General features: G+C 39.0%; 2 protein-coding genes and 1 long non-coding RNA gene across 8 annotated transcripts in view; 1 reads left to right on the top strand and 2 right to left on the bottom strand.

Annotated features, from left to right (window-relative positions):
• LOC139103418 (guanine nucleotide exchange factor for Rab-3A) overlaps positions 1-26,084 on the bottom strand; it is a 56,804-nt gene that overhangs the window by 7,909 nt on the left and 22,811 nt on the right. For 2 of the 6 annotated variants that reach the window (XM_070658063.1, XM_070658062.1), the window contains exon 1: positions 814-2,718. The exons of 1 other annotated variant lie outside the window; for it this stretch is intronic. The gene's annotated coding sequence lies outside the window, so the exon portion shown is untranslated. Of the gene's footprint in view, positions 1-813; positions 2,719-11,371; positions 11,930-20,721; positions 20,827-26,084 lie in introns of those variants that run through there. 3 more of the 6 variants (XM_070658066.1, XM_070658065.1, XM_070658064.1) reach the window with 3 other exon arrangements.
• LOC139103430 (uncharacterized) lies at positions 12,563-16,569 on the top strand. The gene is made up of 2 exons (XR_011545888.1): positions 12,563-13,707; positions 13,819-16,569. It is a non-coding gene; the product is annotated as an uncharacterized lncRNA (long non-coding RNA).
• Jdp (DnaJ domain-containing protein) lies at positions 16,450-24,076 on the bottom strand. Its single transcript, XM_070658075.1, has 4 exons — positions 23,652-24,076; positions 21,530-21,631; positions 21,307-21,423; positions 16,450-20,917 (listed from the first exon to the last, which is right to left on the bottom strand). Exons 1-4 carry the CDS (start codon positions 23,733-23,735, stop codon positions 20,696-20,698), a joined length of 525 nt encoding a protein of 174 aa, XP_070514176.1. The 5' UTR covers positions 23,736-24,076; the 3' UTR covers positions 16,450-20,695.

Below are 26,084 nucleotides of genomic sequence, written 5' to 3'. Positions count from 1 at the left end.
TGAATAAATCGCGTGTGTCCAACATTAAAACGTTGACGCGAATATTTGAAACACGGCGACTCGATCCCGTCTCTCTATCTTCCTCGCTTTTCAAAAATTCCTAAATCATCCGGCAACGGGAGAGAACACCGCACGCTGCGTATTTCACTCGCTCGACGCAATTTCATCCGCGACACAAATATTAAAAAAAAAAAAAAAAAAAAAAAAAATATATATATATATATATAGATATTGTACCTGCAAAAAGTGCGCCAAAGTAATTTGCTGCGATACGCTCCGTCAATCAAACCGTTCGACCAATCTCGGAGCGAATCACTATCGAGAGTCGAAGGTCGGGGCTTCGCCCGAATCAAAATTGACACGAACTGCAATCGACTAGCGGAATTAATATCCTCGCAACATGCACCATTGTCTCCCTTGAAAAAGCTTGCACCATCTTTTCTCCATTAATCGCGATAAATAAAATCAGTGCAACATCGAAAGCCAAACAAATCTGTCGTCGCTCGTACGTCACCGTGCTTGTTCAATCCGCTCTGCAAATCCAATTTACGTATCTCCGACACGGAATCGAATTCAAAGGTCGAACGGTCTATTCGGCGGAAAATCCCGCTCTCTTCTACTTATTTATTGATTGCACAATTTTGTGTCTAGCTCTGATATTAGGATCGAAGAGGCTTACCTCGCGAATGTACGACGTGAATAAAGAAACGTGTTCTCGAGCGATTGCATGTAGAAGATGTGCCACTAAATCTTTATGAAAAGTCAGCCGATACTTCTGAAAGCGAAGTGACAGTCGAACGGCAAGAACTTTACCTATCAGGTGAAATCTCCTCGGTGCGGTACGAATTCGGCGACATCCGTCAGATCAGTTCGAGCGATGGAATATGGACCACGATCGATCACGGCCTCGCGAAGTCAACGATAGACGGACAAAGGCAGAACCGCCCAGAACTGGTCAAGTGACTGAATCCGCGCTTCGCGGCGGTTCGCCGCGGACTGAACCTCCTATACTCTCCCACTAGCTCTCTCTCTCTATCTTTCTCTTTCTCTCTTGGAGTCTGCCAATGATCTCTCCCTCCTTTGAAAGACCTGGCATCGCCTCGATCATCATCCTCCTCGCCGTACATCATCAACCTGCTGTGGCGATCCAAGAGAAGTTAGGTTGTGCAACCACGATGCACGAGTAGTGGTGTTGTATATAATAGAGCGTTTCAAATAGATTCGTAAAGCGAATTGAAGAGTCGAACGCAAGAACGAGGAAGTCGGCAATTTGCAATTTTAGACACGACGTCACGTTCGAGAGTCGAGGTCGTAAAATCATAAAAATAAGATAAGTAATAAAAAAGGAGGGGGAGAGAAATTTTATAAGACTTTGTTTGGCGGCTGTGTTAATTAGCTGCATTTTCTCATAATATTTGCATTTGAATCTTTTTGCACGAGTCCCATCCCGACCACTTGTCTGCTTGATAGCTCTCCCTCCCACGCGTGATTTTCGATAATAACAACATCCCTCTCGCGCGCATATCAGCGTGCCTCGAGTAGGCCAGCTAGCTGGAACGTTAATTACAGCGTCCGTAATTGAGTTTGATAGGGCTCAATGAGATAAGTGTGACCCTTGATGCGCGGCGGCCCCCATATACCGCGACTAGAAGCATTAACGTTAACCATGTACCGGTTTCTTCCTACACGCCTATCGGTTATTAAAGCCGTCTGGCGTAATTTCCTTTTTCCAGGAAGTATGAGAATAGTTATTCCAATAAATCTATATAGCAATCAATCATGTCTCAACCGAGCAGAATCCATTTTGTCGCCGGTGCATAATAGAAGAGATTTATTAATTTTATTATATTATTTGCGTGAATATTTCTAAACGAGCGTTGTCGCTTGCTCGTTAACTTCGTCGCTCAATTAACACTGAATGCGATATTAAAAACTTCTACCGTGCTACCCGGATGTAACTGAAAATTCTTTTGACAACCGCGACGTATTGTTCGTTGCGCTGTGTTGTAATCCGACCGTGCTGACCAAACTTCAGCTTCGTGAAATTTCAGTCGCATCCTGCCGAGGTTAATAAAACTTTACCCGCCAAATTAAACTTCGCAACAGCGTTTTTTAATTAGCTATTTATAAGCATTAAAGAACATAAGTTTAAAAACAGCTCTATTATGATAAAAAAAAACTGACGTAAAAATATTTAAAAATTTTCAAGGGAAAAAGGCTTTTAAATGTCTTTTAGATGTCGGCATTCGCGGACAAGAACTAATATTAAGCATTTCTTCGACACGTTTGAAAACTCCAAAGAAACCGTGAAAGTCTATTTTTTAAGCGCATACATTTTACATATAAATGTGGCACATGCGTGAGACATAATTTTTAGATATTTGCGTGCGATTTCGTCACTTTCCACGGCGATTTCACTTCGACGAACACGCAAACGTATATACGCACTATTCGAGAAATAAATGGCTTATAAAGCACAAAGTGATAAAATTTGCTTAGCGAGCAAAATTTTACAAGCGAATATATGCCGATTATTAATCACGTTAAATCAACAAGTCGAGCAACTTTCTCTCCGACCCTTTCAACCCTATATTTTTTTTTTTTTTTTTTCTAATTCCCACTTAAGTCATGCAAACCGAGAACATAAACTGGGGGCTCGAGAGGGAGGCTTGAAAAGGGAAGCAAGACGGAGCACGAACCCTCGAGCTTATTTTTAAACCCGCAGTCGATGCACCTAGGCCTCTACCGGCTTTGCTGCAGGAATTCCATACGCATACACGATAATGCATACGTCGCATATATGCTTTATGCCTATACACCGCGACAGTATCACGCGGATCATGTGTAGATACGTGCTCTCACATTCTCCCCCTCAGCCTGGGGCCGTGACCCGACTGCTCACGATCCATGGTGAATTCCATCGTGCAAAAGGGCTCTGCGTGTGGAAGCCAATGCACGTGTGACGCGGGGGTCACGTCGTTAGACAGGTCACAAAGACCAACTGCCCAGACAATGGCCCGGTGTTATAATGGGCTCGTTAATTTATTATACCGCGTATTATACCCTGTCGTGTCTGTTGACGTCAACGAACTCACGCATCGATTCCTTACGTGTATGTACACTGGGACTAAGAAAGTATTTTTTTATACGATTCAGTACGCGATACCTTTCACGCGCCAGCAGAAAAGACATCGATTTTATGCTGGTAAAATTGTCGACCTTTCTTTTCTTTTTTTTATTCATTTACGAATTTATTACGTATATATTTATTACGTATACTTTAGTAGGTGAAGGCCGGAGGAAGTAAAAAGTAATGAATAGTTGCGTAAGCGTTTGTGTATACGTAAGACATAAAAGTAACAGGAAGCAAGTTTTTTGTTACAGATTGCTCTCCGTTAGATCTTTTTCTCAGGGAAAATCTCGCGAAAGGTTCCACTATTTCGACTATAAAAGTATAAAATTCTTGAAGTATAAAAAAATGTTTAAAAAAAAAAACCCTACTTTAAACGGACTTAGAAACTCGATAATTCAAGAGAAAAAAAAGAAAAAAAGAAGTAACGTTGTATATTCAATCCCGACATCCTGCGTAACGTAGCATTATGAAAAATAGCAAAAAATCTAGACGAAGTACACCCTATTCGTGTACGGTGAATTACATTGCACATATGATATACTGGCTTAAAGATCATATATAGATCGGTTGGAATAAATTCCTCTGAGAAAGTGCACTCGAGCGGATCTATTCCGCTTGAAAGAGCTAAACGCCATGCGGCGCACGAGATTCCACACGCGCAACCGTGGGATCGTAACACGTCCTCGCGGAATGGTTCTTGAAATCGCGTAATTGCCTTTGATTTATGCAGCATTAACCGGAACTGTTTATAAAACTGCAGTTTAAATTAAACGTAGCTGTCAGTATATAAAGTACGGGTAATATAACAACAAAGAACGCACAACTTCAACTGATACATACATCCAATTATACGCGCTTACAAATATATACGTATGTATTTACGGAAAATAAATTAATAAATTAATCGCGCGCCGAGAGAAAAAATTCAGCCTCAACTGTGACTTTTTAATATTTCTAATTATTTCTAAGTATAATTAACTCGGGTCATTTTCGTCGTGAAATCATCGGACAAATGGTTCGGGAGGACCCCTCGAGGGTGGCAATCGCTCTACGTTTTCCCGGTGCCGTCGAACCGGCATCGACCGGAATCCGGAGGAAACCGGTACGACGGGTTCCACGGGCGAATACTCGGTGGCGGCGCGGGATGCACGACTTCCCGTACTTCTAACTCATAAACGAGACAGCGCAGCCCTCGTGTACTCGCTCGTAAAAATTCTTGCGGCGTTCCGCAGGCACTTCTCGTCGAAACGCGCTAACGCGAATGCACGTGCGTGAGTGCACGTGCACGTGCGTCACGCAATTGAACGATCCCCGTGTACTCCGAGTACTCCCGGCCGAAGCGATACCGCTTATTAACCTATCGGATCTATCGTGTCCGCTTCACCACGAGAATATTACTTTCCTCTGTGCGAACATAGAAACTAGACCTTTTTTTCTAAATCAGTGGATAAACCTGTGAAAGTGAATTAATAAAAAAAAAAAAAAATGCGTGAATATATAACTAGAAAAAAAAAGAAACTGTAATTAGTGAGCGCGATAGAATAATTGGAGCGTTATCAAAATATCGATCGAAGCCGTCGATCAAAAACTGCGACTCAAACGTTAATTAATAATTGTGAAATAACGTAATAATATTCATTTTTTTATTTTTTAATAAGTAAAACGCTTCGATATTAATCAAAAGCGGAACTTAATTGATTTTCATCAGTCAATGCAGAAGACTGGCTTGACGTTAAGTCAAACTGCGTTAATTTATATATTTATTATATTCTCCATGAAATAATTACGACGATTGCTCGCGCGAGAAATAAAAAGAAAAATCATATAAAAATGATGCGCTAATATAAAGTGCGGTCGTGCCGAGGAAAAACTTGTAACGGGGCTGCAGATCATGCGGAAGCAAAATAAATACGTGTACCTGCCACGCAGTGGAAGAAGCGATTAGTTCTGCTAATCTAACTAACGACCGGCTTGCGCACGAATAATGCATTCAGATATTTCTGCTAATTAAAGCGCATTGCGCGCATTGTACACTTTGCGGCACAGTAAAAGTTATGCCACGCACTTAATTACTTTGACAAAGGTACGTACGCGATGGTTGAAGCAAATCTCGATCCCCGTGGCTTCCCGCTCGCGTTTAAAGAACAAAAAAAAAAAAGCAATCGCGTCGCGTAAACGTTAATTACCGCCGTGCCAATAATCGGCGAGCGCGTTGACAATGGTTGCTCTCCTTTCAAGGGAGCATGGCCGATAGAAATCGCCCGCGCGTTGCTTTCCATTTAGAAGGTTGATTACGCGCCAGCGTTATGATAATTACCGTGCACTTGGTCGATTCCGTCGTCGGTGCGATTCCGTTATCGTCAACAATTCACGGCGGGTGAGTCCCCGCGCGCGGGGACCGGTTCTCTTCTCACGCAACCGGTTTGCAAAAATCGCGACACACACGTTAAACCGGTTGACGGGACAAAACACAATATATCGAATGGTAATCAACTTCCTTTTTTTTATATATATATTTATATTCTTTTTTTTTTTTTTTTTTTTTACCGATGAAAAGTGAATGAACAGTGCGTCCGAAAAACGCGAAGCTTCTTCGCGAAGAACCGTCTGCGCCGCTTGACTCGCACTCGCGGTAAGAAACTTTTCAGGGCTCGGACTGATAACTGTAATTGTTTAATTAGCGCAAAACGTCGGCGCGAGAGGCGCAATTAGCTGTATTGCGTTCCTTCTTCCCTCCCGGACCGCTTGAATAAAAGTGCACAAGGCAAATTAATTGACCATCGCCGTGCACAACTGCACACGTCGCGTGCACGTGCCTCTCCATTGTGTTCTCATCTCGGTTTTTATCCATTATGCAGCTAGTACGTGCCGCGTCGCGAGTTTTCGTGATTACAACCAGCTGCCTTGACTTTTTCCTATTCTCCTTCTGCCACTCCTGCATCGCGATACGAAAGATCCGTGGCATTTCAGTAGAACTGACGCCTCGCGCCGTGATTTCTCTCGTTCCATTCGCGCCCGTCTTAGAAATTAATAATTTAAAATTTTATAACTCCCTCTTTTCATAGTTCCTTTGCATTTATAAATGTCTTCCTCACAGAAATCATCAACAAGCGTGAAATAACTTACATTGTGACGCGCGACCAGTAACTTCAAACGATCCGATCTTCAAAATTTATGATCTTAAAACTGACGGATCAGAGAAGTGAAAGTAATAATATGATTGTGTCATCGAAAGCAAAGGAGAAAAATAAACACGAAAAAAAAAGGTTTAGAAAGCGATTCGCATTCGATATATTAAATTCATAACGCATCGCTTATTTTCGACGCGCTTTCAAGAGGAATTTAAAAAATACAAGCGAACGAAGATGCCATGTAGCCTGAATGTTTCCCCACAGAGGCAAAAACCTTATCGCATACTGCCGAGATAATTTGTGGATGCTTCGAGAATATTTCACCAGTACCGGGACTCTCGAGCGGCGCTTTAGAAAGGCCTGACAAAGTCTCGCTCAGCACGAGAGCAAGTAGAACGAACGGCCTGCTCGAATAACGGCATCCGGGAATTCAGGGCCGCACATTGATAAAAAAAAAATAATAAAAACAAAACAATAAAAAAAAAAGGGAAAAAAATGGTATCTTGGTTCAAAGCACCTGCGCTATCTTTTTCACCGGCGGGTGAACATCGCACGATAGAGCTGGTCGCCCTTCCGCAAATAAGATTACCGTATCCGACAATGGAAAAGAAAGAGGACGCATCTTTCGTAATTTTCCATCGTTGTGTATTGCAAATCTTTTGCAACTGCGGCCGCACGCATTTGCAATTACTTTACAGCGACGTTGAATTATATCTCCACGTTAATTAAAGGAACAAACGATGTCATATCCAGAAATGGCCGAATACATATATATCGCGGCATTTTATGCGTGTACGAATGACACATCACGCGGGTGATATTATATTAGACGCGGGTATCGAGAATTAATTAAATCAGGGAACAACAAGCCCATTTCTCTTTTTCCCGATGCGATAAAACATTTTCGCTTCGAAACGATTTTCGCGTAATTACGACGCAATCGAATTTAACTTCGCTGAGATAACTGTTGATTTTAATAACGACATATTTTAGAATATCAAACAATTGATTCGAACATAATTTCTTTTTTTCGATTTCTTTGGAAGATGCTCATCGGCTATTACGCATCCCTATTGCGCGCCGCACGTACGATAATAATTGCCTTCGAGGTGGCCATTACGCGCGAAATAACAGCAATTACCACCGCCTATTAAAAGCTAATGAGTGCATTGACTTCTAGGAATTAACTTTTATATTTTTTCGGTGACGTTACATGGATATTAATTTTCTTTTTATTTTCTGTTAATCTATGAGCATTGGCATAATTTTAAAACAATAATAAAAAAAAAGGTTACAACTAAAAGCTGATAAAACGTTTTTAAATTTTATAATTAAAATTTATATCGTTTTAATCAAATTGTTTTTAACTATTTCAATAACACCGTGTTGTGTAATGCGAACTAATTTAAAAGCGGTTGTTTCATCTCGTTGAATTCTTTCGTGAAAAGAACATTATTAAAAGTGATACATATATATGTATACAATATAAATTTAATATTTAAAATTCTTTTTAACAATTAAAACTACCTTACTCGCAAAGATTCAATTCGTCAAGACGGCATATATGTAAACTAAAGTTATAGTAGCTCTGTCGTGTTAGCTCACTTTTTGCATTCGTTATTCATTTAATCCACTTGTTTCCAGCTTCATGCTCCGGTAGAGATTCCATATCGCGTGTCAGAATAGAGATTCAAAAGATAATATCGCGGATCAGCATTAATTGATTTCTTACGTTACGAAATGCCACGTTTCTTCGTACGATGATTTTCACGTAAAAGCATTTCTCACCAAATGAACCCGTACGAGCGTCCCCTGAATTCGTGATTAACTAGCAGTTTAGATTAACGAGTCGGCCCGTAGAGAGCAGCCAGTAATTTTCAACGATAAGGCAGATATACCGCGGCAAATACCCGATCGAGACACTTTGCACGCTCGCCGCACAATAAGTCAACTTTCACCTCGCATTCAGCGAGTGCTTTCGCGTTTAAGAGAGAAATCTACAGGTTACAACGAGATCGTGTTTTAAACCGAGCTTCGTTTCGCGTCGCCTTTGTTCCGCATCGGAAAACCCGGCAAGTGCGGACGCACGCCCTCGCCCTATTGACTTCGAAATAATTCGTAAACCGATTCGTTTCATCGCGCAGATGTAATAAATCTTATTCGCGCATACGCGGAACACTATCGTTTGCGAATAAAATCATTAGTCCTGGGATTGGTGCCATCAATAACGGACCACTTTACGTGTCACGCTCCATAATGCAACGACCCGCTCCATAAAAAGCGCATTTCCGAGTTCTTTAGCAGGTGCCATCGATCAAATGGTACTCTCACGACCCAACATTTGCTCGATCTAATGAAAATGTCACCGAGGACGAGTTAAATTATTCCCGAGAACTGCCAATTACTTCGCGGCGGAATATGTTATAATTGAATCCATTAGACTGCGAGATTTCATTTCTCATGCACCGAACGTCGTCGCTTTCTCTCTTATTTCCTAGCTAAATAAGAAACCGGAAAAGGACGCCCGTGCAAGAAACTTCTTGGCGACTTTTAGACACTTGCCGACTTATCATTCGCGTGCGCAATTAAGTCTGCTCTCTCAATTTCCTCGGTGGAGATGGAAATGGCACAGCGGCACGAGAAAATGCATATTTATTCATTATTCGAATTTATAAAACAAAAAAAAAATTATTCTGCTTTATAGACTGTCAGTTAAATAGCTGAATATTTCTAATGTCCATTTACTTTACGCAAATATTTAAAATTCAACAATGAACCGTAAATTACACACAAAAAAAAAGCGTAGAAAATACGCGCGCGAAATGTGCGCGACCAATTTGCATGAAAAAGTTTATGCGACCATTCGTCTTGCATATTGCGTAAATACACGTCGCCGAACATTGATGCCGGAGTATTGGGAATCACGGATGCGTGGTACCTCGTCAGATTACATTTAAAGTTCGATGAACCGCATTCGTTTCAAGCTCGATGCAAAAGATCGTCGATACAGTTCGCGAAATAGGACACCTGGAGAAGCGGCCGGCTTCTCCCTCGTCGCAAGCCCGGTGACGCCTCGTAGAAAGGTAATTATTAATTATGCGAAAAACACGATTGCCCCTTTTTCTTTCCTTTCCATGCAATTAGAAAGCGCGGAGAAACTTGAACGATGCTTGCGCGAGCAGCATTATTATTTAAAGGTATCGGCCGGCCAAGTATTCGGAAAAATCGTGTGTGCAAAACGCGAGTGTTGCGCGCGTCGGGTGCAAGGACCTTGCCTTACTGTAATGGATAACAGACTCTGTGTATCCATTTTTCCACGGTCCACACCTCTCGTCACGCCTGCCCGTGATAAATTGCAATTTTACTCCGCGCTTTTGAAAGCTGCGAGCAATTTTTTTCTTTCTTTTTTTTTTTGGAAAAACGTTGCACGCGAAAGGATTTTACGATCAGCTGGTTTGTTACGCGAATCGCGGTAATGTGATTACTTTGGCTCTTGGAGCACTTCGCATGCAGTTTCCCGTTTCTTTTCTGCCGTTTTAGAAAGTAGGATACTCCAGTGACACGTGAGAAATCCGCGGTAGACGTTAATTCGTAAGTACGGCAGCCAGGGATGCGTAAAATGTCTATGGCGCGTCAAACCGTAGAACTATATCAGCTTTTCTTCGTTCTTCTCCTTTCTCTTTTCTCTTTTATTTCGTTCCGATCGCGTGTGTCGAAGGAAAGTCCAGGAGAACTGACTCTCGAATTTATTCAAGATGCATCTCGGTTGAATTAAAATAAATTAAAATTATCCTTTCAAACTTTATTAAGCTCGATAAATAAAATTAATGAAAAAATCTATAGTTGTACTCTTAGCTTAATTCGTACCGAAAAGAGAAAAAAAAATTTATAACTAACAGAAGAATAAACTAGTAATGTTCTTAAATAATCGAGCGAATTCAATTGCTTTGCAAGTTAAAACCCGAATCAATGAGCCCGCGAGCGAATGCTCTTATCGGTTAGTAATAAATTTCATACCGAGACCCACCAATCGCGAACGATTTCGCGATTGCCAATAACCGATAACCCGCTGGTGCATTAGCATAATTTTTCACGCGTTGCGCCGCTACGATAGCCGGATGCTCCGAGAAAAATGGCATATTGCGTCTTATGTAAAGCGCTGAAGGAAGCGAAACAAAAACCGCTGAATCCTCATTGAAATTCCCGAGGCGGTGCATTGCTCAAGGCAGGTATATACGGCTGCGGCATACCACCGCTCGGCCTACTTTTTAAACGGCCACACGTGATATTTTCTCTCCCACGTATATATTTCTTTGCGAAACGCGAGAACCCGAAATATCAATCTCAAGTACAACACGATGCGGATCTGGACAACTAAATTCGCTGGTTTCACACGTCAACTCGGTGATCGCTGCGAACAGGAAGTCGACAGATTGCATCTCCGCCTCTGGACTTTCCAGATAAATCATTCCTGCTTCTTCACGCGCATAACACGCGATAAAAACTTCACTTCTGAGCTGTGCTACGTTATTTAATTTCAACCCAATCGTAAATTTAGAAAAAAATTAACATATAATGAATAATTATTAGGATTTCGAAGATTCTAAATTATTTAAAAGAAAGTTTCGCTTATTTATATAATAATTTATACTGTAAAGTTTATTAATTCTTACTCCTCCGTATCGTCTAGATTCACACGCTTGCCCTTAATAAATATCGTCAACGATAATTTAATGACACTTCTAACAATAAAAATAATTGACTCAGCCATTGTGGGGGTGGAAATAATTGAGTCAATTATTTGTATTCATCAAGAAATAATAATACTACAGCTCGGAGAACAAAACTAACGAGAATTCTCAAACTATGAAAGAGCGCGTCTCCATCGGCCATTCGATACCCCGCTATAAACATGAATTATCGCGAGAGGGGGAGAAGGGTGCAGAATTTGGTCGCGGCCACCCTTCGCGCACGTTAGACGGCAAATCTCTCACCGCAGCATCCGTCGCGCGCGGTATCCGCTGAGAGAGAAACGACAGAGAATCAGTATCGATCCGGAGCACGGTGTCCGATTCTAATAATGGGAGCGACCAGACGTAGTACTTACCCGCGTGTGAGTCGCACGCGCCTCTTTGCCATTCGCGCGAGAGAAGACGATGGAAAAGGGGGTGACGAAAAATCGGGGAGAAGACCGCCGCGCTTCCGGTTTCCTGTCCTCGCGATGCAGTTGATACTGTCACACCGAAGTGCGCACCGACCGTATACACATACAGGCCGACGCGATTCGAACATTCGCACGCCGCGACATAGACCGCTACTCGGCTACTGAAGCCTGAACTGCCTGAACAGCCTGAACTGCCTGAAGCTACTCTCCGGATGCAGCCTCAGACCTCATGGTTTCGTGATCCACCTGTTGGAAATGTCCTCAACTAAAGGGTCTCGGGTGCGGCTGTAGAGAGCCCAACGATGAGCATTCGGTTCTTTCAATCGCAGGTCTACCAGTTCCCCTCCGTTTAGGTTCAGAAAGTCACGATGCACCCTCAAAATTGTCGGAAATACCTTCCCCTTTGCTCGATATAATTTAACTCAACCGTACCGTTCGCGCCAAAACGGCGGATATTTATAGATACCCGTACGGCCTAGTTTTTCGTTTTCAGTTCCCTTCTAGACTAAATATCGTTAACAGTCGGTTGCTTGATTTGAAATAAAAATGTCTCTTGACTGGAACAAGGCTCAAAGTATTCCCATTTTTTTTCCGATCGAGAGATAGAAAATAATATAATTTTTCAAAGCTGCGTAATTCTTATCGAACCGACAGTCTTTATACCGTCCGTCAGTATTCATATCGATCCTCGAACGATGTAAAACGCTTGTAAAAATTTTCAACTAAAAGTTGACATTACCGATTATTCGACGTTTCCGTAATTTTCCGATTAAATTTTCATATTTTATACATTTTTTCCTGTCATATTTTAACGCAACTAATATTTCTGACCATCAATCGTTAATCATTTATATTCAATTTGCTTATAGCTTCCTATCTGCTATACGTTTACAAAGAGGACATCACCGTACATAAGAAAAGCTATTTCTATATACTGCCAAGTATACCAATAAAATATTAAACTTGGAAATAATTTATTAAAGACTGTTAGTTATTAATATAACATTTATTAGCAGTTATTACTTTTATACGACACTCGATCTCGAGTATTTCGTCGGATACTCAACTCTCGTCTCAATGATTGTATTATCAGTAACGCTAAGTTCTGCAGATCAGAAATCAACGTAGATGGCATTTCGCGCAAACGACTGTCTCGTTTCAGTATTTCGTGTTACTAAAAATGTCTTAAACTCTTTTACATTAAAAAAAGAAGGAGTGTAAAATGTCGTATCGTTTAAACTAAATAGATATATTAATTACGTTTATTTAATTTTAAATAGAAAAAAAGAAAAAAAGCTAAAGATGGTGGTGACGATATTGATAACAAAGATATTGGTAAAAATACTAATAAAGAAATAGATTTTCTCATTTTCTCTGTGGTGTTATCGCAACGCATTACTCTATGAAAAACGCAACTTATTGCAGTGTTGCAGTAGAGGCATATAAACGCTTACACTTCTCTACATATATGTATATAGACTCACGGGAGAGCCACGATATCGATTTGCCCTCCTTCCTAGTTGCGTATTTCCCTTCCGCTTGTGTCGATACAGATTAACGTAGCTGCAAAGCGCATCGCAGCATCTCGCTTCTCGCAGAGATTTTTCTCGAAACGAGAAACAAATCCAATTACAGTAACATCGTTTAATCTACGAGTATATGTATGTAAACGGGACAGACCGAATAATACGACGGTTCTTGCTAACAAAAAAATTTCTATGATTTTAATAATTAATGTGGACGCTTGTTCTCATATCTTTCTTTTCCCTCTCATTTTTCTTTTTTTTTTTTAATTATTTTTTTTTATCGACGAAACGATCGGGCTCAAAAATCATTATTTCAAAGAAAGTGAAATTAAATTTTTATAAAATCTATTTGTGCAAAATAGTTGGGCGATAGTTGCAGGAAAGTAAAAAAAGAGAGGCGTAGGTGGTCTATGGCAATCGGTGCGAAATGGTGCTGGTAGGTCAAAGTTTAAATTGAGACACAGACTCGGCAGACTGCCGTTGTTGGGCACAACCGATTGAGAACAACGGCCAGCTCTCGTTATCTAACGCAGCCACACTTGCGGACGCGACGTTAAGTAGTAACAACGTAGGCAGAATAATGGCATTCAAAGGGGCTGTTTGCTTCAGTTCAGTGGAGGGATGTGCGTTCTATGCAGCCGCGGCAGACAGGTGGAGGTGGTATTTATACGCGTCTCCCGAGGTGAATGAAAGAATAGATTTATAAGGAAACTGATACCGAGGAAAATATACAATCCCAATGAAACCCTGCAGGTAGGATACAGTCCGATAGTTGAAGAAATAAATTAGCAAGTGGAACAAAATAAGAAAATATGAGAGGGCTCGATTTGACTGTCGTTCAAAATACCGTCTACGTTTTTTTAGATATATTGTATTTCGCGCGATATATGAATAAAAATCAAACTAGAGGTAGCTGTCAGATAAGCGACGAAATTACGGAGAAGCCTTCGAAGCGAGAAGCAAATGTTTCGCTCCAGTTCCCAATCATCCGGCGCGGCGTACCGGGCCTCGCGTATTCTACATGGAAAATACAAAGTTTCTCGTAGAACTTATGAAAGCAGTATACACCAAATCGAACATAACAGATAGAAGCAAAAAACGGAAGCGAGCCAAGTGAACAGCGCGGATTATTCACAAATCGATAAAGATTTGCAAATTTATTTCTACGCTTGTGCTTTTGCAAGAAGAGTTTCGATGATGTTCAATGATACTATTTCACTTGGCCAAAGAAAAGAGAAGAGGATTCAAACTTCTCTAAAACGCCATATTATTTAATATTACTTTTATATTTGTATTATTTTGTTAAATTATTTTAATTAAGATTATAGATATTTTTAATATTTGAAATATTTTTCTTTGGATATTAATTAGATATAAATCGATGGGTTATATTACGAAATACTAACTGACGTTAATTACGTATTCAAATATAAGATGTTTATACAATAGAATAACAAGAACTAGCACAATAACCACTTTGTTACCTATAACTTAATAATCTGCATTACTGTTGTAACATCATTACTCAATCAACCTGAAAATGGCTACATTCCCTAATAAATCGCGTTATATAATGGCATTAATAAATTATTGTTTTAAACAGAATTGCAGTTCTACGTTATGTAAAACGATATATTACATAAAATAATATTATTTTACTTTTAAACTAAGAAGTATAATTGAAAATAGTAAAAATGTAAAAAATGATATCGAAGGTATTTTAACTATAATGGTGCAATAATATAAAGTAACTAATAATAAAATATTGTTTGTCTACAAACATTTCTTCAGTTTCTGTAAAAAGAATCAAATAAGTATGGTATATTACGTAACTTAGAAATAACTTTAATTATTATGTAAATAATAACTACCATATAAACGTCGTTAAGTGAGACTAAAGTCACTAAAATGCCAAACAATATTTCATAATTAAACACATTTATTGAATTTTTTTTTCTTTTTTTTTCTTTTTTTTTTCTTTTTTTTTTGGTACGAGTAATACATCGCCGCATCGACCAGCGCGAGACGAATATACAACATATGTATTTGATTACGTATTGAACTGCATATAGACATTTACACACAATCTATACTTTCATTCGCACTACCATGCACGCAAAAAACTTCCACGACATTTAAGAACGATCGAAAATACTGTTCTCCAATCAGTAAGTTGCACAGGATATATATGTATATAATTATTTTTCGTTTATATTTTAATAACAGCAATATCTCTTTTATATTTTTTAAAAATAATTATTATTTTTAACAAACTCTTCGTTAATATTGTACTTTCAATCCCTACTTTTATATAATTTTATATAATTAACAACAACAACAATTACGTAACTAGCAGTTGAGTAATGTGTAAATAAGACTCACATTACAATTTCTAAATATTAATAATTAATCTTTAACGTCTACAATTTTTACAATCGTCTAAGATAAAATTGTCTTCAATCAACTGCCACTGCCAGCATGAAAATATTCAAAATATGATAATTGTATTTAAATATGTTTATGTAATATCAATCTCATTATCAATTTATCGACGCGGGGAGAAAACAAAATTAAAAAACGGACGATTTTTGTAATTTCGTAATCAATTGTTCAAAGTATTTTAACAATTACGATTATTAGTCGTAAATACTGAAACGGAAGAAGGCTATCAATTGTTTTGCAAACGTTGAATAATATTAATTAGCGTTATATAATTAGTGACATAATCAGTTTAAAAGAAAAGAAAAGGATTACTAATAAACTGGGAGTACTAATAACCTGTCTTACATATGCAGAAGCAATGAAATTCCTTTCCACGTGTTTAAATAATAAAGATTCATCCAATTGCAATCAATTTATCATATTAAAATGGAAATGTTGTTTAAAAGTCAATCTTTCGACTGATCGCACACTCCTCTGAGTGTGAAAAGAACAAGTTCTTTTTATTTAATTAATTTTTTTGTTAAGAGAACGCGCAAATTTCCGTCTATCTAATGACGGTGTCATGAAGGTGCGTGTAACGTAAAATTGGATTCTCCGATCGCGAGCATCGTACTGATAGGCGTTTGAACAGACTTCGATCTTTCCTTCAAGCGCTTGCGACAGGTCAACCGTAAACGACAAATAGGTATGTATGATACAGTTATGTAAATAACGTTCATGGAGCCACATAGCCAAAATCCGCGGGGCCCGTCTAGAAAAATATAGGTATAGATACATATACAGAGTGGTCCAATAGACTTTCGACAGCAGCGGGCACAGTCGATCGCGTTATTTCTCTCTACCTCTATCTCTCTCTCTCTCTCTTTCTCTCTTATTTTGTCTTTTAAAAAAATGGAAAACTGTTTTCAGAGCATGTGGAAGCCTCCTGCATCTGTCCGCCATCAAGCCTTTTTCGTAAATTAATGTTATCAAGACATCGCTAGTATTGGAAATGAACAAATAATCACTTCGTTTATCTTAAGATAACTTGGTCATTAAATTAACGAGGGAATAACGACCGTGTCGAGTCACGGACTTGTTCTCTGCAATGCGTACACACGCGTAAAATTATGCTAATATCTTCCAATAAATAGTAATATTTCCTACTTTTCTCTAACACAAAGATACTGCCAATACTAAAGGTGAGATTCGATCTCTACATTTTTTTTTCTCTCTTTTTATTTTATTCCTTATTTAATTTTACGGCTTATCGACCTAGTTGCTACATTCTTCGGAGTTAAAGGGCTACGGACTGAAGGAATTTTATGAACGCCATTGCCCGGTGCCGTTTTTACCTAATCTAAACTTGGTCGCTGTTGCAACGGGATTAAAACTTGTGATTTACTTGCTCGTCTAACCTTCATTCAGTTTTATCCCTTCGCTCTGATAAAGCTTCAAGTTTCCTCGCGAGAAAATTTCCCGACAAATATCGTCCAGGGGTTTGTAAAAAAATATAAAAGTTTAAAGATTAAACTTGGAGGTGGTAAAGGTCCACATTATTTTTCGTTAATCATTAGTCATTAATTGTCAACAGAGTGTTAATTGAAATTCATATTAAATTTATGTTTCGTATAAACGGTATACGGATTAAAAAAAAATTAACAGAACCTATAACAATATATAATCTTATTTGCAAAGTAGCACCTTCGTATCGAATAAATTGAAGAGATAAAATTAAAGCGGCAAAACTGGCGACATTTATTCGCTATTTAAAATGTGTTAATTCAAACGTTACGTTCGAATGATGGACATTCGACAGCGTCGGTTCGTAACGCAATCAGGCGCGATTCACTTGCCGCAGATATGTCATTAAATTTAGCTGCACGTCCATTGTCTCGTAAATCTAGAGAAGGATCAACCGACGGAGCGCGAGCGAACGCTTACGTGCTACGTTCGAATAATTCGATTGACCGCGCACTAACGTCAGGCTTGCACAGAGTCGATAGGGAGGCAAGTCGAGCAGCAAGATATTTTCTTAGGTCTCGAACAAAGGATCCGAGGAAACTAAAAGAAGAATAGAAACGATAGCGAAAGAAAGCCCGGGGGGCTTTCGAGCCCGCAATATCTCGAAAAAGTGTCCGTCCCATATGTGAACTGTGCGATTTTGTACGTTCCCTACTATTCTTTTTCCTCTCCATAGCGCTTTAAGTATATCCATTTATTTATATTTGCTATCAAATTTTTTTTCCGCTTCTCGAATATAAAGATTTTTTTTTCTTTTCTTTTTTTTTTTAGTTTCGAGCACCCAATGAAATCAACAGCTCGATGCTGACAGGAAGATAAACAAGTGATGGCTCGTTAGCTCTGCATGTTGGTTAGAAATAAATTGCCATCGAAAACTGATCTTTCCGGGTAGTAAAATTTAAGGACATTTGAAATCCTTAAGAGCGATATTGACTTTTTCATAATGTAATTTTATAATCAAGAAACCACTGCTGTATTTTATTCACTCGGAAAGAGCTTATAGGAAAAAGCATATAATTACATTACTGTAGCAAAGTAGATTCCGTCAAAAAAATTTATCTTCTTAAAAAAAAAAAAAAAAAAAAGAAAAAGAAAAAAAAAGAAGAAGAAAAAACGAGTTTGCCCGACTAGTCTGAAAGAAGGAAAAATGTCATTGGACTCGGTAATATTGATTTTACTTCCCTCTATTGGCACGTACTAGCCGTTTTTACTGCGTGAAAGTGTAAAATTGGCCCACGAATTATTTTCAACGTCTTCAATTACGACACCTTTACGTCCTATTTACCCTCGCACAGGTAAGATGTGCCCTTTTAAATTTCTCAATATCCAAAAGCAAAATGGGAAGACGAAATGGACTTGCCGTGATATGTCTTGAATTTTGACGAAGGGTGCGAGAGATCACATTATTTCCGTGGGGATGGAAGATCGATTCAGGCAAGACAGACATTCGGCGCCATTAAAGTTTCACAGTTCCATTTAAGTTTCAAATTAAATAGAACACGTTACACCTAAACATTCTCGTCAAATTACATTCTTATCAAATAAATCAAGATTAATAATATGTTTTTTTATTTTTTTTTTTCAAGCTTTGTGTGTGAAAATATTAAAAAATTGTTCTGTGACGTACAGAACGTTGAGATGTAACGCGTTCAATTAGGAAATACTTAAAGTGAAAACGAAGGGCATTAACGACGCCGTTATTAATGTTTAGACGAGGGAACGAACCCCTCGAGAGAACAATTATCGCATTATTATAAGATTATATACATCAACACATCCAGGATTAACTGTCACTAAGTTATTATTAATTACCAGTTATAAATAGGCATTCTCAATAACATGCCAAACGCAATTAGCCGACCAATTGTTTCGACTGATACATCGAATGTGGAGAATACGCGAAGAACGTGGACGCGTTTGGGATGCGAAGGTGCGATGTGTGAAAATCCATCGAAAACGTTATTGCTCATTCTGAACGTTTAAACCGAAATAATCTCGGGCAAGTTTACGGCCGCGAGCGCACGAAAATAACATTCTCTTTTTACTCCGATAACGTAAGATTCTTGAATATTTTTGCGGCGCGGAACAGAAAAAAAACTCCTCTCGAATAAAAAGAGCTGCGGTTTTCGATAGATAAAACGCATTTGGCCGCGTCTCGCGTGCCGCTATGCTTAGGAATCGGAATGAAGGAGCCGTCGCAATTGTCATCGGACGGAAACGACGTATCTTGCGTTTGACATCGGACACAGGTACAAGTGCGCCATCGTCGATCTGTTCAATTATGGAAAGAAATACTCAAGTCTCGTTTCCGCAAAGTTCAACGTTTCACCGAATCGAATTCCAGAATTAATATTCCAGCAACGATAGCCGAGCGAATAAATCCACAGAGAGAAACATTGAAAACGTCGATATCTAGGACAGCCTCACGGAATCGATAGCGAACACTTACGCGACAAAATATTATAATAATACAGACATTGTTACATTTCATAACAGTTTAATATAAGCTACTCTACTTTTAATATCTTGATCGCACACCTTGACAGAGAGCTACGTAGTTTACATCTCTTCGTTTAAAACATATCTAATACGACTCTCGAAGGCTTGCAGCGTTTGCGGTCCGGGATTTCGGTTCGCAATCGTTTTGCAATTCCGTCGTCCAACCACGCGACCACAACGCGCACATACGACGTTAAAAGACGCTGATCTCCGTTCGACGCAAAGTCGAGTCGACAAGTTACTCACATCAAAAGCAACGATCGTATATCCGATCCTCCGACGAAAACCGATTGTACATTAATTAATTAACCCTCGAATGATCGATAATCATAGGCGCGATCGTGAAACGTCGGCATCGATTTGCGAAAAAGCACTCTCTAACCAGCTGGACACTTAAGTATTTCCTTCCAACGTGTTTACGATTGAAACGACCAGTTAACCACTAGCGGAAAGTTTATTCGCGGGATCACAGATAAAACTATACTGCCCTTGACACTACATCGTTTAACTTCTGTCGCTAAACATCTCGTAAGATCAAGAGATATATGGATTGCGAAAGAGACTCGGCTTACAATATTCGCCACCGATCAATCGGACGTTTATTAATCGGGAGACTCCAGTAAGAAAGTTTTTAATGATACCCACATGCCATCCTCCCGCGTTCCTATCCTCTCCTCCCTCTCACCTCCTCACCACCCTTCACCTCTCCTCTCCTCGTGCTTAGTATAGTATAACAAAATATAAATCTGAAGGCGACATACATATACGTGAGCGCGAACGCGAGCACGTACGCGTATACAGGGCGGTTTGTTGAATCGAATTGACGTGTACTCTCGGCGGCAACAGCCAGTGAATATCATTTGCCAAACGTCTGTCTAAGACAGAATATTCTGCTAACCATCGTTTATCTTTGCCAAGCCTTGGCGAGAAAAGTGCGTGTGCGCGACGGTTGAAATTTTCTCGAAGTTCTTTCTCGATGATTGTCACGTCCGCGGCTTAATACGATGTGACACAATAACGATAAACGTCTCTTAATTGGAAAATCACACGCATACGAGGAAGAGGGGAAAAGGCAGGGACGTAATTGAATTGCTCAATGATGAACGGTGATACTCACGCGTCTCTTTCAACGTGACATTTTGAACAAGTACGCGGAATGTCCGTACAAGCCAATGCGATTCCGACCAGCGCCCTGCATACTCGTTTACAGGTAGATATTTGTCTAATGCAACGTGTTCCTGTTGTCGTAAGGGCGTCGAGCACAGTAGCTTCCGGTGAGAATTACGCTGGGGACCTTTTAAATCTCGTAATTACGAAACTTACTGACGACCTCGTTAGACTCCTGATAAAACGGAACGCCGTGGCCCGAGCGATAGTAAAGATTCATCGCGCCGCCCTCCGAGGCCCTTCTGTGCGCATTTGTAGGATGACCTTTCAGATGAGCTGGCGAGCCACCTGCCTCTTCGCTCGTATCCGGTAGCATTCTGTCCTTTGTCTTCGGCGTGCTCCAGTGCATGGTCTACCAACAGATAACCTCAGTTCGCAGGACATAACAGGGCGCGTAATAAAATTAAAGGCCTCTATCGCCGGTGCGGAGTAGTAGGAAGTACTCCCTATTACCGCCGGGAGAATATCCCGTACAAAGTCGGCAAAATCATTTGTAACCTCGTCATTTCGAGGAACGCGCGTGGACGAGAAACTGGCGATTTATATGTGTAATGCATAATCTATATTCTCTTCTACGCGCATCGAAATGAATAAATAAATAAATTATAACATTAATAGAAAGAAATAACTTGTTTCAACGTGTGTTGAAAGAAAAAAAAAAACAAGAAGAAGAAGAAATTACGTAAACTGCGACATATCGTCAAAAATTATAAGTAATAATCGCCTCTATTATTGTCTCACCTGCTGCACATGCTCCTTCATGCCGAGCCACTGTTTGTAGCTGATTTTGATACCACTGTTTCGCCATTTATCGTAATTGCTTCTCTTTTCGGGATCGCATAGAACCTCTTTTGCGTACTACAATGTAAACAGACCCGTCAAAGTACTCTTTCTGCTCGTTATATTATTCCAAGCGAAATTCATTGCATGACAATTAAACTTCATTAACTATCCGTCCGCGTACCTTTAATTGTTGAAATTTCTTTTCGGCCTCCTTATCACCGTCGTTCTTATCCGGATGATACTGCAGAGCTAATACCTTATACTCCGCCGTAATTTGCTCAACCTGATTTTTAAAATTGCATGAAAACTAACTAGATCATTCAATTGCAAAAATGGAGGGGTTTATATTTGCTTTAAAATTACGTATTCCCGTTGTTGTTCTCGGTTTCTCTTTCGACTTGAACGCGCAATTTCACAGCCGAACGTTAAATCGAAGAGATACAAAACGTATTAAACTGATCAAACTGAAGAACAATCGTTGAAATTACTTTTCGCAACAAGATTAACGTTGCAGAATAAACTTTAAAATGTAATTATAAATGTAAAACTTTCATGAAGAGAGAACAGACCGCTGTTTCGTTATTCTTCATCGTTTTCGCTTTAATGCTTCGACATTTAATTTCTCTGGGAGCACACGGACATATTGCCTGAACTTGTCGAATATCTGTAGAAACATCGCGAAGTGTCTAGCCGATAAAAACCGACGTAAAAACAATGTTAACGCAGCGTATAATTCGATAGGATTCTTATCGAAAGTTCTCGAGCAAAATAACAAAACGTAAAGTAGAGAAAGGCAAACGACCGTGTATTTTTACTGAGCTCGTTGATATATGCACTTATGCGTTACTGATAAAGAGTGTTGCAATCCACTAAACATCAAATTCAAACTTTCAACAAACTCGAATAACGTCGAATATAGTTGCCCGTGCGTATACCGATATTTCGTTACAATTGATTGGACGCATGAAGTAACGTAGGCGTTTAAAACTTATCAGAACAATCTCACGCTCGATGTAATACGAAAATGTAATTTGATTTCAGCACGAATATTGTTGTGCGCAACTTCAACATAGCGTGAACTAGAAGCAGATGAGACTGCACCTAATTGTGTCGATCAAGAATTCAATTAACGAAGAGTTTAAATTGCAGATTCCTTCTAGGATCTAATTATTACTGAAACAACTTGACATTTAATTTAATTATCTCGATAAGGATGTAGAAAATTAGTTTCGTACGTCGTTAAAAGATTATGGCTAAATGCCTTTTAAAACAGTCGACATTTTCACAGAATTATTATTTATGAATTTAATATTATGATAATGTTAAATATTTTCATAACATATATCCGACTCTAATAAAATTTCTGATGCAACGTATAAAAATATTACCGCGTAATATTTTAAATTTAAAGTATTTTATTAATTTATATATATATATAATTTTTTTTTTACTCATTTAACTTAATTAAAATATTAAATTATTAAACAGTATTCCTTTGAGCGTGTGATTTTCCTATATATGTATGTACATTTTCTTTCATTACATTTCATATTAAATTTAACAGATGATATCTAACTTTTACTTTGTAAATACAATTTTCATGATGGACTCGTTTCTCGATACGAATATTTCGAACGTAAAAGCTTGATTGGGTGATGCCTACATTACGTGTACAATTTGATCGACAGAAGTAATAACGTATATTCATTTCATAATGAATTAAGAAATGAAAATAATCCCTTCGGTTCTCTATTTGAAAGACATTTCATTACAAGTAATATTTATTTTTAATTGCAACTATAACATCCCGATTGCATTAATATTGTCTAATAAATGTAAAATAAATTACCGTTTACGTGGAAGCAAAAATAATTAACTTGATTTAAGATTGCAGTTGGCTTGCGACACTATAAATACGCTCTGAAGCGTACTTTGTTAAAAGAAAAGAGAAACAGAATGCTTCGAAGCAATTGCAGCGATGATAAAAAGCAAATATTTCTCGCGAGATAACAAACCGCTTTACAAAATACGAAAATATGTATCTTTAACTTAATAACTATGACTTAATGGGCTCGATTAAATTTGATTTTACTTTATCTCCGTACATATTTTGTGCAAATAAATTTCTGCTTTTTAACTCAACTTCTATATTGTTACGAATAATATATACATATACGATAAAACGTTACTTTATCACAGTGGTCAGTCACTCCGCAATTAGTCTGAATTGAAAAGACACGAAGTATGAATCTGTCGGTCTTTTTTTTCGGAAGGGAAATTCGTTGCAACGTGCCAAATCTCACCGTGGACGACTCGTCGCAGGATAACAGAGCGTAATAGTCCTCCTCCTCGCTGGGCGAGTAATTGATGGCGTCCTCGACACTCATTTTGCGATCCTTTTCCCCACCCTGTTCGTTTAGAGATTTCACGAGGGTATCTGCACGCGGAAAAAAAGGTCGTGGCCGTTACCCGGACTTCTCTCGTGGACCTCTCACTTTTTTCGCACCCGGTCAGTCGAGATTCCGTTCACCTGTTGCGAGAGAGCAAGTCCGTGAGCGTCGCCGTCACGTCGTCGACTACCACGATCGCCAAAGTGAACCGAGTAAGGGGAAAACCGTGTCGCAGACCCGGAAAGACCCGATTCCCGGGGAATACCGCGCGACTGCGTACTCGTCATCCTGAGCCGGCACCCTCTTCACGAAACGCGCAATTCGCACCATTGCGCAGTTGTGCCTCGCGCGATTCACCCTTACCCCCATCCCCCCGCATACCCCGTCCTTTCCTTTCGTAAAGGCACTAAATAGCATCTCCCTTTAGGACCTCGATATCATTCAAACATTCTTACCCTTCGAAATTCACGCCCCATTTCTTCTTCTTCAATTTAAATACGACTTATCTACCTCGGGGGCCGAGACCGTCCCGAATGCAAAGACCATATTAGAAATGTTCTTGTTGGCAAAGTGAAATTATCGAGAACAATAACGTGAAATCTCCTTTTCAATGTACATTGAAATAAACGAGGATTCTTGTGTCTCATTATCCATTTCTTCTAACTAGACTAGATTAGGCAAGAGATATAAAAAAAAAAAAAAAAAAAAAAAAACAAATAAAAAGCAAAACTGCATTTTTCTCTAGATATTGAGTTAGGAGTGCGATTTAATTCCGCGCCTCGCGCTACGCACCTAGCCGTCCTCAGAGCGAAGGTCGTTTCGCGAGTAAATGCAAATGCAAAAAAAAAAAAAAAAAGAAGGAAAAAAAGTAATTACAAACGCTACAATCCTAGTCGTTCGTTACATTAAACTTTGGTTAAAGTTTAAAAAATTTTTCATGCTTGCACGTAAATATATAGATACATAAATTAGCCAGAAACTTTAATTTTTAACATTTCACTACAAACCGTTGCAGTATCACTTTCCAAAAATACGCAAAAATAAGTAAAAAAAATAAGTTCTTCAACTTACAGCGCGTGAACTTTAACTAATATAATCTTCCTCCCCACTTTCGTAAAACGGAAGCAAAAAAACGAGAAGCAAAAATTTACATTCACGTGTACATATTCGTTCGAACGTGTTGTAAGTGATTTAACACAAAACGCGTTTATCAGCGGCTGTCAATAAATTATGGCAACGGCGTAACGATCGACGTACATTTGTTCTTACGTAAGCACCGTTATCGCTGAGATTGTTGACGCATTTAAATCGCCTTCAAAAGTAACGGCTGTTACGCCGAGAGAGCCGCCTTTGCAGCCTCCGCTTTCGAGAAATCGCGTTTGGATATTGTGGAACACTTACGAGCACGGAGACCAGTTCCAATGAACCTCTAAGACGAGACTACAGGAGCGTTTCGCTTCGAGAGACGCAGTCGTACGTGTTACGAGGAGCACCATCAGACTTAGTGCTTCACGTCTCGCCACAAGACTCTAGAGACTCGTTGGCTTTCACTTACGATTAAATAACCTTGAGCCTCTTTTATATACCACGACTTTACCGACCGTGGAAGCAAGACTAATAATAGTAATATATATGGCTTATTCGTACTTCGGAATCTTTGATTGAGAACAAATTGTTTATGGAATTTTATCGAGCGCGATCGAATCAGAGTTGCGTTCTCGCTGACACGTTGCGTCACACCACTTTAATATCTCATAGAATAATATACATGGGTATATGAACATCAAACGCATTTGTCTGATAAATTTTCCTATTTTCAGAGTAAATACTTAATTAATATGCAATACTTGTATCAAATTTAAATCATGATAAAATTTCGAATTAATATTTATCGGAAATATTTACTATCAAATTATGACCTAAATATAATTAATAGATTGATTGCCGAAGTAGAAATTAAATCCACATTATGAAAAATAAATATTATACAGTTTATGAAATTTATCGCAAATTCGCGGAGAGATAATCCGTATCCAGGAAATTCACTGGATATACCACGAATATGTCACACGAAAAAGAAACGAAAAATATGGATACAACGGCACCGTTCTCAATAAGTTTACCGTGAAAAGATGCGTGGCATTTGGCTGGCACATGTTAGGCATCTATATTACATGTCTAAAATTCTTCTCAAGTATTGTAAAACGGTCAAATTTGGAGAAAAAAAAAAAAACAAATGCTTTTTTAATTTTCAATTTTTCCATGATAAAGAATATTTCTTAGCGATAAATCCTGCTTTCCACGTGCACCAAAGCTCAGATAATCCTCGCATATGACGACATTATA

This window comes from Cardiocondyla obscurior, linkage group LG06 (assembly GCF_019399895.1).
Source record: "Cardiocondyla obscurior isolate alpha-2009 linkage group LG06, Cobs3.1, whole genome shotgun sequence".
NCBI classification, from domain to species: Eukaryota; Metazoa; Arthropoda; class Insecta; order Hymenoptera; family Formicidae; genus Cardiocondyla; species Cardiocondyla obscurior.
The sequence above is the reverse complement of the archived record's forward strand: the minus strand, read 5'-3'. Positions and strand labels throughout refer to the sequence as shown.

What these genes read in the sequence shown, in the direction of transcription:
- Jdp (XM_070658075.1), bottom strand. Translation starts at nt 23,735, where the DNA reads ATGAGTGTCGAGGACGCCATCAATTACTCGCCCAGCGAGGAGGAGGAC. An exon ending in AGAAATTTCAACAATTAAAG is followed by an intron (nt 21,424 to 21,529) that starts GTACGCGGACGG and finishes TTTACATTGTAG; the next exon opens with TACGCAAAAGAGGTTCTATG. An exon ending in TGAAGGAGCATGTGCAGCAG is followed by an intron (nt 20,918 to 21,306) that starts GTGAGACAATAA and finishes ATCTGTTGGTAG; the next exon opens with ACCATGCACTGGAGCACGCC.